This window comes from Peromyscus leucopus, chromosome 9 (assembly GCF_004664715.2).
Source record: "Peromyscus leucopus breed LL Stock chromosome 9, UCI_PerLeu_2.1, whole genome shotgun sequence".
In the NCBI taxonomy this organism is placed as follows: Eukaryota; Metazoa; Chordata; class Mammalia; order Rodentia; family Cricetidae; genus Peromyscus; species Peromyscus leucopus.
This window is the reverse complement of record NC_051070.1, coordinates 82,445,482-82,463,544: the sequence shown is the minus strand read 5'-3', so window position 1 is coordinate 82,463,544 and position 18,063 is coordinate 82,445,482. Positions and strand designations below refer to the sequence as shown.

The 18,063-nt window shown below is 41.4% G+C and overlaps 1 protein-coding gene across 1 annotated transcript in view; it reads right to left on the bottom strand.

Moving 5' to 3' along the window:
- Window positions 1-18,063, bottom strand: part of Usp54 (ubiquitin specific peptidase 54) — a 71,372-nt gene that overhangs the window by 30,854 nt on the left and 22,455 nt on the right. Inside the window, 10 exon segments of the mRNA XM_028879715.2 lie at window positions 104-481; window positions 606-737; window positions 5,418-5,588; window positions 7,515-7,683; window positions 10,368-10,517; window positions 12,861-13,007; window positions 13,111-13,216; window positions 13,983-14,065; window positions 14,191-14,304; window positions 16,536-16,670. Coding sequence (XP_028735548.1) covers window positions 104-481; window positions 606-737; window positions 5,418-5,588; window positions 7,515-7,683; window positions 10,368-10,517; window positions 12,861-13,007; window positions 13,111-13,216; window positions 13,983-14,065; window positions 14,191-14,304; window positions 16,536-16,670 — 1,585 coding nt within the window.

The following is an 18,063-nucleotide window of genomic DNA, read 5'->3' as shown; positions in this document are numbered from 1 at the left end:
GTCAGTGCTCTTAACCTCTGAGCCATTGCTCCAGCCCCAGGATTTTTAAATACATAAATCAATTGTATTTGAAAGCCCATTTGTTCCCTTATTCTCTGCTCACCTGAATCTTCAGAAAAGGTCCTAAGCTGGGTGTAGCCACAATGCTTCCTTTTGTCCTTACTAAAAATGCTGTCAATATTCAAAGACTCTCGTTTGGGTCTCCATGTTGGGCGATACTTGCTGGAAGAACTGGATTTTGCCTCACTACTGGTACTCTCAGTTTCCCAGTCCTGAGAGTGTAAAGGCAAGTTCCTTGGTGGTGTCTTGTCTGGCTGGTCTCCTGCCCTGCCCGCACAGGGAGATCCTACATTGGTCTGAGAAGCCAAGGAAGGCCTGCTATGGATCATATTGCTGACTGTCTCTTTGAAATCCTTCAGCCTGCTTGTGCTGCTAGACTTGGAGGCGCTCCTAGGAGCCTGCTTCTCTTTCAGTGTTTCTCCTAAAAATCAGAGAAGGAAAGAAAAACAGTGTTTAAGATAATCACAAATGCCCTCCTCCTAAAGCTAAGAAAGTAAGGACAAGCCTTTTAGGAAACAGACAAAATAGGAGTGCAGATGGCTTGCCTTCACTGTGGTACCCGGAGGCCTGTGGCTCATCGCCTTTCCTCCTACCACGGCCAGAACTCCTCTTGCGCTCTACCAGGGACCCTTTCTTCGATGTGTGCTTCTGATTACATTCACTATCAGTCAAGTGCCCTGAAAGAACAAGGAAATGGGGGTAAGCTTCTTTCTGCAACTGACCTCTACCCTCTTGAGTCTCCCTTTGGGATTTGTAATAGTGCCACAAATTTATTATACACATGGATCAGACACTGGAAGGGTCAGAACTATCTGATGCAAGTGTAAGACTCTCTCAGTAGGTAAGTGTAGAAACGCTCAGGTAGTCAATGGTGCCTTCCAAATCTGTAACACATACTGAACAATCACCAGCCTCAAACCACACTCATCATCTTTCCCAGGGATCCAGAGGAACTAACGATGCTGATGAACAACTTCTGTTAGCTCTTTAGTGCTGAGGAACCAAACTTTTACAAGACTAAGTAGGAATGATCCATCAGCTCATGGTCATTTTCAAAGGAAAAAAAAAATTATTATCTAAAAATGTCATGAACTCCCATTTTTTTGTTCTTTCTCCCACCCTCTTTTTTTTTTTTCCCTCTATGTAACCCTGTCTGTCCTAGAACTCATTTTGTAGACCAGGCTGGCGTCAAACTCAATGTAGATCAGCCTGCCTCTGCCTCTCAAGTGCTGGACTAATGGTGTATGCCACCACACCCAGCACTTTCTTCCTTTTTTAAATCTGAGGCAAGTGGGTTTTATTTTGTTTAATTAAGGTAGAATCTTGTTAGAGTATTGCTTTTATTTTATATAGTCCAAGCTGGCCTTAATTCACAGTAAGTCTCCTGCCTCTTGAATACTGGGATTACAGGCATGTATCACACCTAACCTCCCACTCTCATAAACTGAAGACAGAATTTGCTTTTATTTATTTGGCAACAGCTCTCTTTATGTATGGTTTTAGGACTAAATCCTCTGTAAATGTGAATTTTAGAAGGCATTTCGATTTTGATTGATTCTCATTCTCATCTCCAATCTATGTTTTACCAAATCTGACTTCACTCAGACATTCATAATTCTTTATCAGTAATCATTGAGAAACCCCAAGGGAAATCAGTATTTTATGTAACTTTCCTAGTATCAAGCCCATAATATGCAAATGAGCATGATTTAAATTATACAGAAAGGTCATATTCTAAAGGATATAATCAGCTAAGCAGCTGGAACCCAGAACGTGAATTAAGTTTGATGACAGGCTAAGAGAAACCACCCAGATTCTCAAATGCATGGGAGCTAACAAATTCTTTATGACATACTAGTATACAAAGAGCCTTGGAAGCATTCAGGTTACCAGTAACGCGATGTGATGGATACTATTCTCAACCAATTGCCTCATGCAATTTTTTACTGCTTTTATCCATCTATTTGTTTATTTGGGCCCATGAGAAAGACTTACAAAAAGAGAAAATCACCTATAGCAACTAAATGATACCAAGGTTAAAACTCCTACTGACCTAAACTTAACATGTACATCACTCCCTCACAGGAATGGCTTCTTTCTGACTCACAATTCCAGAAAGATGGCCTTTAAAAAACAATTGCATCCAACACCATCTACACAACAGTCTTCACGAGAAACCTAATGAGTCTGACCAAACTTCTAGGTCCAACTACCAATGTATAAGAAAGAGGAAGGGAGCGGTGGTGGCGCACACCTTTAATCCCAGCACTAGGGAGGCAGAGGCAGGCGGATCTCTGTGAGTTCCAGGCCAGCCAGGGCTACATAGAGAAACCCTGTCTTGAAAAACCAAAAATGGGGGGGGGGGGAGAGAGAGAGAGAGAGAGAGAGAGAGAGAGAGAGAGAGAGAGAAAAGAAGAAGAAGAGAAGAGAAGAAAAAAGAAATCTGGGGGCTGGAAGGATGGTTCAGTGGTTAAGAAGCACTGACTGCTCTTCCATAGGACCCAGGTGCAATCCCCACTGCTTCTGAAGGGCTAAAAAGATGGCTCAGCAGTTAAGAGCACCAGTTGCTCTTCCAAAGGATCCAGGTTCAAATTCCCAGCACCTACATGGTGGTTCACAGCCATCCGTAATTCCAATTCCAGAGGATCCAAAGCCCCCTTCTGGCCTCCAGAGCACTGCATGCATGTAGTGCACAGACATGCATGCAGGCAAAACACCCACATACAAAATAATTAAACTTAAAAAAAAAAAAAAAAAAAAAAACAGCCCACCTTTAAGCCCAGCATTCAAGAAGCAGAGGCAGGCAGATCTAGCCAGGGCTACACAGAAACACTGTCTATTTAAAAAAAAAAAAAAACAACAACAACAACCAAAAAAAAAAAAAAAAAAAAAAAAAAAAACAGAAAAAGAAAAGAAAAAAAGAGGATAGAAGAAAATGCTCAAGTACCATAAGGATAAAGACAGCAAAATTCAGAGCCTGGGAAATATACAAGTCAAACTACCTAGTTTTCAACCATAAATTGTAAGGGAAAGTCAAAGAGAAAACTCTACACATTAAAAGTAGCCTACCAGCCGGGCGGTGGTGGCGCACGCCTTTAATCCCAGCACTTGGGAGGCAGAGCCAGGCGGATCTCTGTGAGTTCGAGGCCAGCCTGGGCTACCAAGTGAGTTCCAGGAGAGGCACAAAGCTACACAGAGAAACCCTGTCTCCAAAAACCAAAAAAAATAAATAAATAAATAAATAAAAAAATAAAAAAAAATAAAAGTAGCCTACCAAGGTACAGTGGCATGAACCACATGAACTCAGAAGTTTCAGAACTGCCTAGGCAACATACTAAGAGCCCATCTCAAAATTTAAAAAATTAACCTATAAACAAAGCCAGGTATGGTGTTGCATACCTGTAATCCCAGCATATGGGAGGCTGAAGCAAGGGCATCTTAAATGTGAGAACTACCTAGACTACAAAACAAGACCTTGTCCGGAAATGATAGAGATAGATAGGTAGGTAGGTAGGTAGGTAGGTAGGTAGATACATAGATAGATAGATAGATAGATAGATAGATAGATAGATAGATAGATAGATAGATAGGTAAGTAGGCAGGCAGGCAGGCAGGCAGGCAGGCAGACACTGGTGGCACATGCCTTTAATCCCAGCAATTAGGAAGCAGAGACAGGCAGATCTCTGAGTTTGGGGCCAGCCTGGTCTACAGAGTGAGATCCAGGACAGCCAGGGCTACACAGAGAAACCCTGTCTCAAAAAACCAACCAAACAAACAAACAAAGTGCAGGCAAAACACTCAAACACATAAAGATAATAAAATAAATCTAAAAAAAAGTAAGAAATAACCTAAAAGACCCATCACAATGTTGGGATCTCATTTTGATTTGGAGGAAACACATGAAGCCCTAAAGACGGCACTCACACAGCGGAGCCCTCACAGTGCTCAGCAGCAGCAGGCAGAATTACTTTTCTTTCTCTTTTGTTTCCATGCAGGACTCAAACACAGAGCCTTGCGCACGTTAAACACACACTGTTCAGTGAATACATTCCCTGCCTTTATTACTATTTTTAAGTACGTTTGCAAATGATTTATGTTATTTTAATAGATACTAAAGTATCTATGGAACAAGTAATATAATGTCTTGAATTTGCTTCAAAATAATTGAGGAATAGGGGCATCAATAAAATTACAATGGTCTTGGGTTACAGTTACTGAAAGTTGGTGATAAGTACATGAGGGTGGGAAGTACTCTATGTTGTATATTTAGAACTGTTTGAAATTCTCTCTTCTTATCAAAGGTGGAACAGGAGAAATGGCCAGTGTTTAACAGCACTGACTGATCTTCCAGAGGACTTGGGTTCAATTCCTAGTACCCATATGGCAGCTCACAACTGTCTGTAACTCCACTTCCAGGGAATCCAAGGACCTCTGTGGGCACCAGGAATATACATGGTACACAGATATCTATGCATGAAAAACACCCATATATAAAAATAATAATTTTTCAAAAAGAAAAAAAATTTTTTTGGGTTTTGAGACAGGGTTTCTCTTGTAGCTTTGGAGCCTTTCCTGAAACTCACTCTGTGGCCAAGGCTGGCCTCGAACTCACAGAGATCCACCTGGCTCTGCCTCCCAAGTGCTGGGATTAAAGGCGAGCGACACTACCACCGCCTGGTGAAAATTTTTTGTAAAAAGGAAAAGACTAAAGCACTGATCTGAATCCATGAGCTTCACTAATCGCCAAAGTCCTTAGGCATTTAGACAGTGTTTCATGCCTTAGCTCTTCTATTTCCTGTAACTTTCCATCTCAGTAGTCATTCTCCATGCTTCCCTCTGTGCCCTGTAATGGCATCTTCCACTGATACAATCACAGATTTAAAAACAATTCAAGGATTCTTCTGTATGGAATGTACAATAATAAGCAGGCCATCCTTTCTTTATTTGCATGTCTGTCCTTCAGAAACCTAGTATGAGGATGATGAACAGATATTCCCCACCCATAAATACTCCCTCTTTTGAAGTCTTTCACTCAAAACCATGGCATGAAACACGACCAGGTAGAAGACAAGGCAAAAGGGATTTAAGGGATCAAAAGGACATTAGGACAAAGGTAAACATAAGAAAAATTACATTGATAATCATATTACATGGTCCGTACTGATGTACTGCTATATGCAATGGAGCATCACTGTTCATTCAAAGGTGTCTTGTTTCTTTGTATTCTACTCAATTACCCAAGTTCTGCACGTTCCTGCCTTGCACATCACTTGCTACTTGCCCCAGTTTCTTTTTCTTGGGAGACTTTCTATGCAGGAATTGAATCAGGCAAGCAGGATCCTATGTTAAGTCCCTACCTGTGTCCCGACTGCTCTGAGACATGGAATCATTCTCCACATTATAGATGACTGTCCCCTGAGAATCAGAAGAGAAGTGACTGACCACAGACTCATGGTGAGAATGTCTGTAGGGATAGCTCTCCGTTGAGGAATCTGTTCGAGTGTCACTTGAGATGGAAGGCTCCCTTCCTGAAGGAAGGAGGAGACACAGAGGAAAAGGTAAGGAAAGAGAGAACAGTGACAGAGGTGAGGAAAGGAGATGGATGCAACCAAGACCCATAAGGCAAGAACTTCCTCCAAGGAGGGGTGAGAAGAAGACACCACAGAGCCATTCTTCCCAACACCCATCTTCCAGGTAATCCAGACACACACACAATTCCTCCCACCCCGTCCCTACCTTGCTGAAGCCCTCACTTTGCCTGCCACTGTGAAAAACTGTGGGGTTTTTAGAAAACCTATGGGGGAAAGTGGAAGAAATGAAAAAGTTTTGAGACGTAAGATCTATATAGATGGAAAGCCCCAGGCCAACCTGTCACACCTGCCAGCTGTTCGCCTGTCTTAGAGACTCTCTCCTATACAGTCACACCTGCCAGCTGTTCACCTGTCTTAGAGACTCTCTCCTATACAGTCACACCTGTCACACCTGCCAGCTGTTCACCTGTCTTAGAGGCTCTCTCCTATACAGTCACACCTGCCAGCTCTTCATCTTAGAGGCTCTCTCCTATACAGTCACACCTGTCACACCTGCCAGCTGTTCACCTGTCTTAGAGGCTCTCTCCTATACAGTGACACCTGCCAGCTGTTCACCTGTCTTAAGAGACTCTCTCCTATATATGTTGCTTTAAAAACTTGACATACACATTTTTAGTATCTTTGAGGAATTTGGGGGCTATTATTCATTCTTTAGTGGGAATATGTCCGACAAGAAGACTTTTTTCTGAGCCCCTAGCTGAAATAAACACAACAGACAAATGAGCACTTGACTGAAGGAAGAAGTAGAGCAGGTCTGGATGAGGCACAAAACAGGAAGAGCGGTTAGACCTGGTATAAGCCCAGCACTCGGGAGGCTGAGGCAGGAGGATCACCATGAAATAGAAGCCAGCCTGAGCTACATAGTGTGTTCCAGGCTGGTCTGTGCTGCATAGTAAGGCTGTGGCTCAAAAAACAAACCAAATCAAAATAAAACCGCGAAAGAAACACAACAGACCAGACAAGAAAGAGATGCAGATGGAGGGGAGGGCTTGAAGGCATGTACCTTCTCTTTCAAAACTATACTAAGAGCCAGTCCTGCATCTTTACAGAAAGCAAGCCCAAACTATGAGAGCTATAGTTCAAATAGTATCAGCCTCTATGGGATACCCTGGGACTTTAGTTTTAGCTCAAAGTTATTTTTATAGGAAGGCATTACATAATTCCAAACAGTTGCCTGAGACTGGAACAACTGATCACACACTGAGGACCATCACTTCTACATTTGAAATTTGAATAAAACTCTTTCACCTCCAAGGATTAGAACTGTGGTGATCTAGTGCTTCTTAACAATTCACTTAAGCCAGGGACTGGAGAGATGGCTCGGTAGTTAGGAGCACTTTCTGCTCTTGCAGAGGATTTGGGGTTCTGTTTTCAACACCCACATGGTATAGCATAACCTTCCATAACTCCAGTTCCTGAGGATTCAACACCTCCTTCTGTATTCTGTAGGCACCAGGCATAAACATAGGCATACACATAGGCAAAACACTCACACACATGAAATAAATACATATCTTACTCAAAATTCATTTAAGCCACTATAACACTGCTAGCAAGAATCAATAACCTTTAACAATGTTACAAGGTTACTGAAATATCCCTTATAATTTTATTTTAGTATCTTGATGAAAACAGACGTAGTTCCCTTTCCACTTTTGATTTGAGGACAGCTGATTTTGGGCAACACACTCTTGAAAGCTGAAGAAAATAAAGTTTGGTGCTAATCAGCTTGTGTACAAGTCGGCACTTCTTTCTCCCAGTGTAGTGGACCCTCTTCCTCCTCGCTAGACTAAGAACTGAACTTGTAAGTATGAGACCCAACTATCTGCCTCTACGGGGTGGTGGGAGGGCTAGGCTGCTCACCTGAATCTTCACTATCGTAGCATGTCTTGGTGTATGACAGGAACTGAGCGTGGGGAGGCAGGTCCTGGGTAGACACTGGGGTACCCTGGGGATCTGCATAAAGCAGCAGTAAGGGCTGATAATGCCCTTTGATGCATTTGGTTACCACATCCTTCCATTTCGGACCAATCTGAGCCAGAAACACCAGAAGAATATGACAATTACCCTTCATATCCACAATTCAAAACATAATTCCTTTCCTAGTGTAGTCTTCTTACAACAAAATTTAGGTAAAAAAAGATTTTAGATCTAAACTTAATGACTTTCTATTAAAACCTCTTTTTAAAGAAAGCATTAAAATACTATCAGAGAAAAGAAAGATGAATGCAATTAGTTTTATTTCTGTGAACCATCAACTCAGCTTTGAAATATGCATAAAACCTCACAAAGGTGAACATGCTATGTGAGGGGTCTAAGTTGCTTTGGTGATCAACTTTTTTTCATAGATATTAGATTTAAGAGCTCACTTCAAATTTTCACTTCCACAATTTTTTTCCTAAATATTAAAATCACCTTAACAAAGCTAAAAGGCAAATAGAAACTCTTTTTTATGTTTTGTTTTGTTTTTTGAGATAGGGTTTCTCTGTGTAGCTTTGGTGCCTATCCCGGATCTCACTCTGTAGACCAGGCTGGCCTCGAACTCACAGAGATCCACCTGGCTCTGCCTCCCAAGTGCTGGGATTAAAGGCGTGCGCCACCACCGCCCTGCAGTAGAAACTCTTACAGAATGTCTTAGAAGAAATGACAATTTCAGAGTTCCCACGTGGCAGGATGTAAAATGTGAATTGCTTAGAACGGACAGTCTGAACCTCTCACCTGTAGCCTTGTAGCGGATCAGCTCTGCTGTCACGGTGGAAGGAGGATAACATAACAGCCATAGAAACAACAACTGGACCAAACCCTAGACGCATCCCTTCTTACGCATGAACCAGGCATATTCTTAGCTGTAAGTTATGGCTTGCCAGTTAGACAACTAGCTAGTATGGTAGTTTACTCATAACAGACATTCAGTAAATTAAAACTAAGTTGCCATTATTTTAATTAAAGCATAGTTTATGCTTTCACATACCAATCTTATTATTTTATAAGATTACTTTTCAGATAAAAAACCTAATGTTCGCTGGGCGGTGGTGGCGCACGCCTTTAATCCCAGCACTCGGGAGGCAGAGGCAGGCGGATCTCTGTGAGTTCCAGGCCAGCCTGGGCTACCAAGTGAGTTCCAGGAAAGGCGCAAAGCTACACAGAGAAACAAACAAACAAAAAAAACCTAATGTTCAAATAATTTGTTATCCCCCCAAAACAAAGAGAATATGGGAAATAGTTGACAAAGACTTTACCATTTATGGATGCTTTTGCTTCAAATCTACAGACTGATACGGTCAGCATAGCTGCAGCAGTCTCCATAGCTGATGCTTTTTATTATTAATTAAATTTAATTCATTTATTTTACATCCCAACCATAGTTTCCCTTCCTCCTCTCCTCCCATTATCTTCCAGACCTCCCTTTGCCCCTGATGATTTTATGACAAGTGGCTTTCTAATTGATGCAGACACCTAAACCATGTTATCCACAGATCTGCTTTAGACAAGACCAAATATCTTGCTTCAAGCATCACTACAGCCCCATGTTTCATGTCAACCTCTAATAAGTTCTAATAAGCCACTCTAGGGAAATGAGAACTGTAGAATAATTTTGGTTTTTGCTTTGTTATGTCAGGGTTTCTCTTTGTAGCCCTGTCTGTACTGGAACTAGATCTATAGACTAGGCTGGCCTCCAGCTCACAGAGATCCATCTGCCTGGGATTAAAGGTATGTGCCGCCACCGCCCTGCAAAGGTTAATTTTTAATAGCCTTGAAGCAAATTATTACCTATGGATAATGCCAGATTGAAAATCCTCGACTCAGTGTTAAGCATATAATCTAATTAGCTGCATTACATGTTCCCATTTAAATCAACCATTTAATAATGATGATGATTTGTCAATTATAAAAACATACCCATGTTGAATGTCTAGAGAGACTGAGAAAAAAATAACAAAAGATATCCTGTTCCTATCTATTACAGAATTTAAAACTAATGCCCTTACATTTAACAGATAAAGGCCAGGTGTAATAGCTCTTACCTGTAATTTGGAAGGCCAAGGAAGGAGGACTTCTACAAGTTTGAGGACAGCCTAGGCTATACTATAAGTTCCAGACCAGCCTGCATTACAGATCAAGACCCTGCTTCAGAAAAACAACCAACTAGGGCTGGAGAGATGACTCAGCAGTTAAGATTGGATAATGCTCTTGTAGAGGACTGGAGTTCAGTTCTCAACACCCATGCCAGGTGGCTCACAGACACCTGTAATTCCAGACCCAGCAAGATCTGACACCTCTAGCCTCTGTGGGCACCTGCACTCACATGCACATACCCACATAGGCAGGCATGCACAAATGTACAGACACAGACACAGTTTTAAAATTATAAAATTAGCCAGGCAGTAGTGACACATGCCTTTAATCCCAGCACTCAGGAGGCAGAGTTCAAGGCCAGCCTGGTCTACAAAGAGAGTTCCAGGATAGCCAAGGTTACACAGAGAAATCCTGTCCCTGCTCCCCCCAAAAAATCAACAAGTAATAATAGTAAAAATAAAAATTAAACCTTATTTTAAGAAAAAGAAAAACAACCAATCCAATCACAAAGTATGTGTGTCTTACCAACATTGTAGAGAATCACCATTCAAAATTATTAAAATAAAAACTGGAGAAAATTAAATATGATTTTTTAAAATTTCAGTCACCAAATACTTCAAGATCTTTGCATATTCCTACCTCTTTAACATGAGCGTCATCAAAATACATCCATTTTCTGATCTTTGTTTGAAAAAAGAATGTAGAATAATGTTTGCCATAGTAACAGATCATTCCTACTAAGTATAGTTCAGACTGTTTGGCCCGGTCATCTGTCACTCTGAAAAACAGCTATGGGAAGAAAAAGTGAAGAAAGGAAAAGATCCATCACATAGGCAACCATCTAACACAATTCCTCAGCAGACTCCATCAACATTTCTCTTTCTTCTCCCACCCCAACAAGGCCACACTATGTAGCCCTGGCTGGGGGACTCACTATGTGGGCCAGTCTGGCTGCAAATGCATGGCAATGCTTAAGCCTCAACCTTCTGAGTGCTGAGACTGTAAGCACGCACTACCACACCTACCTCTTCCATCAACATTTCGTTATTTTGTTTTATTTTATTGAGATAGAGCCTCATGTAGCCCAGACTGGCTTTGAATTTATTGTATAGCAAAGAATGACTCTGAACTCCTGATCCTCTACTTCTGGCTCTCAATGCTGGGATTACAGATGTGTGCTACCAGGTCCAGTGGCCATCAACATTTCTTAATGAAGACAGTAACTTGCTTCTCCCCTCAAGCTGAACTAACTATTTTTGCTGGTCCAGACTACTTATTAGAAAGGAACTGAAAAGGCACACATGGTGGCACATGCCTATAATCTCAACACTCTGAAGACAAGGCAGGAGGACTCTAAGTCTAAAGTTAGCCTGGACTGCATGGTGAGTTCAATTTTTTTAAAAAAAAAAAAAAAAACCTTTTTTAGAGCTTTATTGAGCAGGGGAGAAAGAGGGAGAGAGAGCTCAATTTTTTTTTTTCTAATATTTTCTCTCTGAGGCACAAGAGAAGTCAGAACAATTTATAAACAAAAACCAGCTCTCAAGTTTCAATTTTTTTCAGCTCCTAGGTGCTCAGCTCTGTCTCTAGTGCTAAGAGACATACAAACACTTGAATTAAGGGAGTCTGACCTAAGAATTTTTCTAGATAAGAAAATAGTCAAAATAATTAAGTCAAAACCAGGCACAGAGCACAGACCTATAATCCTTCATCTTTACTTAAAGACAGAGAGGTTGAGTCAAGAGAATAAGAGCTCAGGAGCAAAGGAGGCCACAGATCCCCTGGGGGTCCAGCTTGGGTTATAAGAGATTCTGACTCAAAGATTTTTCTTTTATTAAACCAGAAATACAGAATATATAGACTGCAAAACAAACAAACAAAAACCTATTTTTAAGACCTTACTGTGCCCAACCTACTTTAGTTAGATTCCTTGAGGAGACTCAAAATGTGACCCCAGACAGTTCATTCATTCTCAAGAGTGGCTATTTAAAACAAGAACAGCCTCTCCTTAGTCACAGGACTACCACAGACAGAAACCGGAACAAAAGAAACCAGACTTTCTGGTTCTCCTTGAACTGAAAGAAAATACTACCTCTCCCTACTTCAGGACACCAAGCCGCTAAAAATGAGACCTACTCTCACATTTTTCCCCATCCCCCAAAATAAATACATGGAAACCCCTAAGCTACTAAATTATCATCTAAGCTATTTTATTACTGTCAGATCCCAACCCCACAAAATGGCCATCTGGGTTCAGTTCAGGCTGGATTCTGACCCAGTAGCACTGTAAAGTGAATTTCTGTTTGCCAAGGGAAAGTCATCCCTTTCCTACAGCCCTCCAATCTCAAGAGAGCATCCAGTCCTCTATTAGCGTAAACAAGCTTCCAACAGATCAGACCCCGCCCTCCTGCTGCCACAACCTAACCCTAGAACTGGCAGGGCTCTCCTCAGATACCTCTGTCTGTTCTCAATCTCTCTCTCTCTTTTTTTTTTTTTTGGTTTTTCGAGACAGGGTTTCTCTGTGTAGCTTTGCGCCTTTCCTGGAACTCGCTTTGGAGACCAGGCTGGCCTCGAACTCACAGAGATCCACCTGGCTCTGCCTCCCAAGTGCTGGAATTAAAGGCGTGCGCCACCACCGCCCGGCCTGTTCTCCATCTCTTATCTACAATACAAAAAAAAAAAAAAAAAAAAAAACCTTCCCCTCACAAGGGAGTGGCCTTGGGATGGTTTCTCTGTGGCATCCTCACTGTGAATTTCCTCTTCTTGGGCTCAGGCCACCAACTTCTACCTCCTTCAGCTCCCAAAGTCAAGACAGCTTGTTACTTTGTCCTTACTATCCCATAGTTGAATACACTTCTCTGCACCATCCTGATATAAACAAACAGTAAACATCAATAGAAACTGATTGTTTTTTAATTAGTATCTAAGTTCTGGCCATCCTGTCGTTCAAGGCAAAAATTGTGCCATTTTTTTTTTTCTAAAAGGGTTCTACCATCCTCACAAAAATGGTATGTGAGTATGTGCATGAAGCTCACGAATCTGCACACAGAACACAAGTACATCTGTCCAAAATGCTCTATTAATTGTCACATAGAACACAGCTTGAATACTGAAATCAAGACAGCTAACACATACATCACCCAGCTTAAGGCAGGTCCCCAGACTGTGGATGACATCCTCTGCCAAGTCTGAATGGTCCGAGTCCCAGACCAGTCCGATTGTGATAATCTGTGGTGCGTTCATCAACACCCGGCGGATCCGGATCCTCTCCCCACAGTTGCTCTGAAATACACACCCAGTGCTCGTTCAAACATTCCCACCTGCTCTGTGGCAATGCTACAAGGCAGGGTTCTTTCTCATCCTAAAGTCCATGAGTTTAACTCACCGGACAGTTCCGCAGGTCCCCCATGGTGCTGGCATTCTGAAGCAGTTCACCAAACATACTTGGTGACGGTTTCTCTCGTTTTTCCAGCATACAGATAGCCTGATTACTTCAAGACAGGGAAAGGAAGAAAGTGATGGCAGATGTTGTACCAAGTTATGGTTAAATTAAAAAATCAAAATCATTCATACAAACCCTAACTCAGACATGTCATTTTCTTTTTCTTTCTTTAAGATAGGGTCTCATTGGGAGTTCTCTGTGGCTGTCTTAGAACTTGCTATGTAGACCATTCTGGCCTCCAACACATAGGTCCATCAGCTCCTGCCTCCCAAGTGCTGGGATTAAAGGCATGGTGTGAATGTGTGATTTTCATTTGCTGACTATGCTACAGCCCCATGTCCTGACTAGCCTCAGTGTCCTACAAACACAGTGAGTCTCTCTATCTGTCTCCAAATTCAAATCTTACAGACTCTCCATTTCTCCTCCCATTTTGCTAGCCATTAATAAGTCTAGGAATTCTGGACTTTTGCAATATAGCACAGATTCAACATAAAGATATATGCTATTTGGTGGCCTTCAGTTAAAACCCAATCAGCTGAAGGAATGCCTACCAGTACAATAAAGAATTCCCTAAGAGCGGGCTAGAAGAACAACTCGAGTGGCAGTTAAGAGCACTGGCTGCTCTTCCAGAGGACCCGGGTTCAGTTCCTAGCACCCACTTGTCAGCTTATGGCTGTCTATTACTCCAGTTCCAGGGGATCCACTACTCTCTCCGACCTCTGTAGGCACCAGGCATAAGCATGGTGCACAAACATACAGGCAGGTAAAACATTCATACACATGAAATAAAATCCACGAGAAGTCCATGAACTCACCACAGGGAAGTAGTAGAGATGTAATGCACCATCTGGATGAAGGGCAGGGGGTCGGAAGTGGCACCACAGCTAGTGCATACACACTGGGCCCGAGGGAAAGCAAACCGAGCAGTCACAGTCAGCAACTGTTCTGAAACCCACTGACTCTATGCCCCCAGATAAAATGTCCTTCAAGAAAAGTCTAAGACATGAGGACAGAGAGGTCTACCTGCTCAAACAATGTCATTGCAAATTTCTGGTGAGAAATGCAGTGTTGGGCAGTACATATATCCTCTTTGGTTTCATCCGCAATGTGGAAGTGAATTCTCATCAGGAGATTTTCCTGACCAAAAAAAAAAATAAAAACAAAACAAAAGCAGCACACTTAAAAACCACATGGACCAGTTGTAAGCAATTCACCCCATGACACAGAAACCTTCCTGGAAAGCAGGAATATCTCTAAATTTTTTTAAAGAAAAAAAGATAGACAGACAGACAGAAGAAATTAATGTAAGGCATAGATCATTCAGATTTTACCAGTTTTGCGTGAACTTGGGTTTGGATGTAACTAGATGCCATTTCATCACAGTTTTGTAACAACAAGCACAATCAAGACACCACAGAGCTGCTCCATGCTCCCTCTTTACAGCCTCACCCAACTACCATACTCCTACCTCCTCACCACTAGCCTGCTCCCCACATTTATCATTGTCATTCCAAGAATATATCAGTATATACAGAAACAGTATATAAAGAAAAAAACAGCATCGCATAGTACACAACTTTTTTTCTTTCTTTCTTTCTTTTTTTTTTTTTTTTTTTTTTTTTTTTTTTTTTTTTTTTTTTTTTTTTTTTTTTGGCAACAGAGTCTCCTGTATCTTAGGTTGGCTTAGAATTTACTATGTAGCCCTGAATGACCTTGTACTTCTAATACTCCTCCTTCCACTTCATGAGTGCTGGAATTATGGTGTGCACTTCTGTTGGATTTATACATTAGGGATCAGACTCAGCTACACACATTAGGCAAGTACTCTACCAACTGAGCTACATTCTCAATCCCAGTAAATAAACTTTTGATATTACATTTCCATTCAACATTATTCCTATACCAACCCCCTTTTTTATTTTGAGATACAGCTCCAGTCCTGCAAGGACTCCACTGCAAGACAAAGTCTTAAAAAGAAATAAATAAGGGGGCTGGAGAGATGGCTCAGAGGTTAAGAGCTGCTCTTCCAGAGGTCCTGAGTTCAATGCCCAGCAACCACATGGTGGCTAACAACCATCTGTAATGAGATCTGGTGTCCTCTTCTGGCCTGCAGGGACACATGCAGGCAGAATAATAATGATAATAATAAATAAATAAATCTTAAAAAAAGAAACAAACAAACAAACAAAACAGAAACAGAATCAAACTCATTATGAAAAATCTCACTTTATAGGCCTGGGAGGTCTAGAACTTGCTACATAGACCAGGATGGCTTTGAACTCACAGAAATCTCCATGTGTCTGCCTCCTCCTAAGTGATGGTATTAAAGGCATGTACTACCACATCCAGCATACTGTTTTATTTCGTTAATTAGTCTGCCTATGAATAGGGGTGGGAATCACAGGACAACTTTTGGAAACCAGCTCCCTTCTTTTACCTTATGGCCCTGAAGCTCAAACTCAGATTATCAGACTTGGCAGCACATTAACCATCTGCCACTAAGCCATCTCACTGGCCTCTGTCTTGTCTTTCATGCTGAGGCAGGCTCTCACATAGTTCAGATAGGCCTTGAATTTGTTCTTCATCCAAGGTTGGCCTTCAATTCTGGTATGGTGGCACACGTTCACAATCATAGTACTCAAGAGACGGAGGCAGGAGGATCACCAAATGTTTAAGGTCACCCTGATTTACATAGTGAGTTCCAGTCCTTCAAGGACTCCACTATAAAACTCATTATTACAAAGAAATAAACAGTTAAACTCACTATGAAAACCAGCCAATGACCTCAAGTCTTCTGAACTCTATACTATTTATCCAACTTCAAAAGATTTTCTATAGCATTCTGTGTATCGGCATATGCATTTAGCAATTAGGATAAGGGAGATCAAGGATTAAAGTCACTAGAGCAATGTAACAGTTTATGAAGAACATCATAGTCTCTGTTTAATATTTTGAAAACAGAGAAGGTCAAAGTATGTGGTTGCCCAGACAGAGCAGCACCATCAGTACAGCATTACCTGGGAATGTGTTAGAGCATAGGGCTGTTCTCAGCCCTATGCCAGACTATTGGTTCAGCTCTGGGAGTACAATTTGTACTTCAACATGCCTTGATTCCCCTGAAGGTAAAAGCCACTGTTTTATGAAATGGCAAGCATTGAACTACCCTAAGCCTGAAGGGAAAAAAAAAATCATAAAGCCACTAGGCAATTCACATTGTAGTAGTAGACTCTAGAACTCTTGAGAAGGTTGAGAAAGTACTATTCCAATGCAGAGAACAGGGCATAGTAAATGCCATCATAAAATAGTCAGTCCTTGATGGGATGAACAGTCCTACTCCATATCAGAGAGGGCAAGAGGGAAGCACTTACAAAGCACTCTGCAGCATCATCCATGATTCCCAGCTGGAAGCGTTGCTCATCCTGGAAAGTCTTTGCCAGAGCACTGCGGAGAGCGTCCGAGGGAAGCACTTTTTCACTGCTACACTGAAACTGATTAAAAATGCCCTGTAGGGATGGTTAGACAAGAGGAAAAGCACAATGCTGTTAGTAAGACCCTTTAATCCCAGTCTGTCATGTTATCATCCTCATATTGACAGCCATGGAAACAAGACACATTCAGCTAGCTATTTAAAAAAGTAAAGTCTGAAAATTGGAATGAGGAAAATGTCTCTGCAATACATCTTGCATCTGAGTGTGATGCCATCAAGGACACATTAGGAGAACTCACTGTCAAGATATAATGTAATGCAGTTACAATACCTCCTGAAACAGAAAGGTAGATATGTAGTATAAAGAGTAAGCTATATGTAAATGGATTGGCAATTATTCTTTGGGAGGAGTCTTCCTACTATGAAACATAGCCCTCTTTTGTATTTTTCAGCTAATATAAGATTGTCCAAACTGACAAATAATATAGCAAGCCATGCCTTGTGTCCATAACCCCAGCACCTGAGAAGCTGAGGTAGAAAGATCAAGAATTCGAGACCAGCCAGAAAGTGGTGGCTGACACATGCCTTTGGACTTTTTCCCACTATATATACTCTTTCGGTAATGTAATAATAATAATATTAATATTATTATTATTGTTATTAATAATAATAATAATAACAGAAAACTCTGTGTGTGCCTTCCACCCAGAAATAGGCATTCCATTATGTTTACTTCCAGTTACTTCCTTGCGGTACTTAGGCCAAAAACCTTGAAAATCATGATTGAACCTCTCCTGGTCTCAGAACTCACATCCTGTCAATTGTACTTCTACACTCAAATACCTTTAGACCTCATATTGCTCACCACCTCATTCACTGCCAGCTCTTCTCTTCACTGGATGATTGTAACGATTTCTTTTTCTACTATTCTTTAAGGTTTAATTTTCATTTATGTGTGAGTGTGGGTATGTACAATGACACGCAGGTATGAGTGGAGGCCAGAGGTTTTAGATCCTTGAAGCTAGAGTTACTGGCAATTGTGAGCCGCCTGAATTAGGTTCAGGGAACTCACTAAACTTAGGTCCTCTGGAAGAACCACTTATCCATCTTTTTCAACCCAACTGCAACCATATCTTGAACCATGTTTCCAAAGAAATATACAGTAGGCTCAAAACAGTAGTCAGATGATTCTTTAAAAAATAATTAAAATTAGGTTCAGAATATAGCTCTGTTGGTTGAATGCTTGCCTACAATGCACAAAGCCCTGGCTTGGGTCCCCAGTACGGCACAAACCAGGCACAGTAGCACATGCCTGTAATGCCGCTGTTCCAGACACAAAAGCAGGAGGTTCAGAAACTCAAGGTACTCCTTGGCTACATAGCAAGTTTGAGTTCAGACTAGGCTACATAAAACCCTGCCTCAAAAAACAGTAATAAAATCAAATGTCATTCCTCTGTTGAAAACCCTCC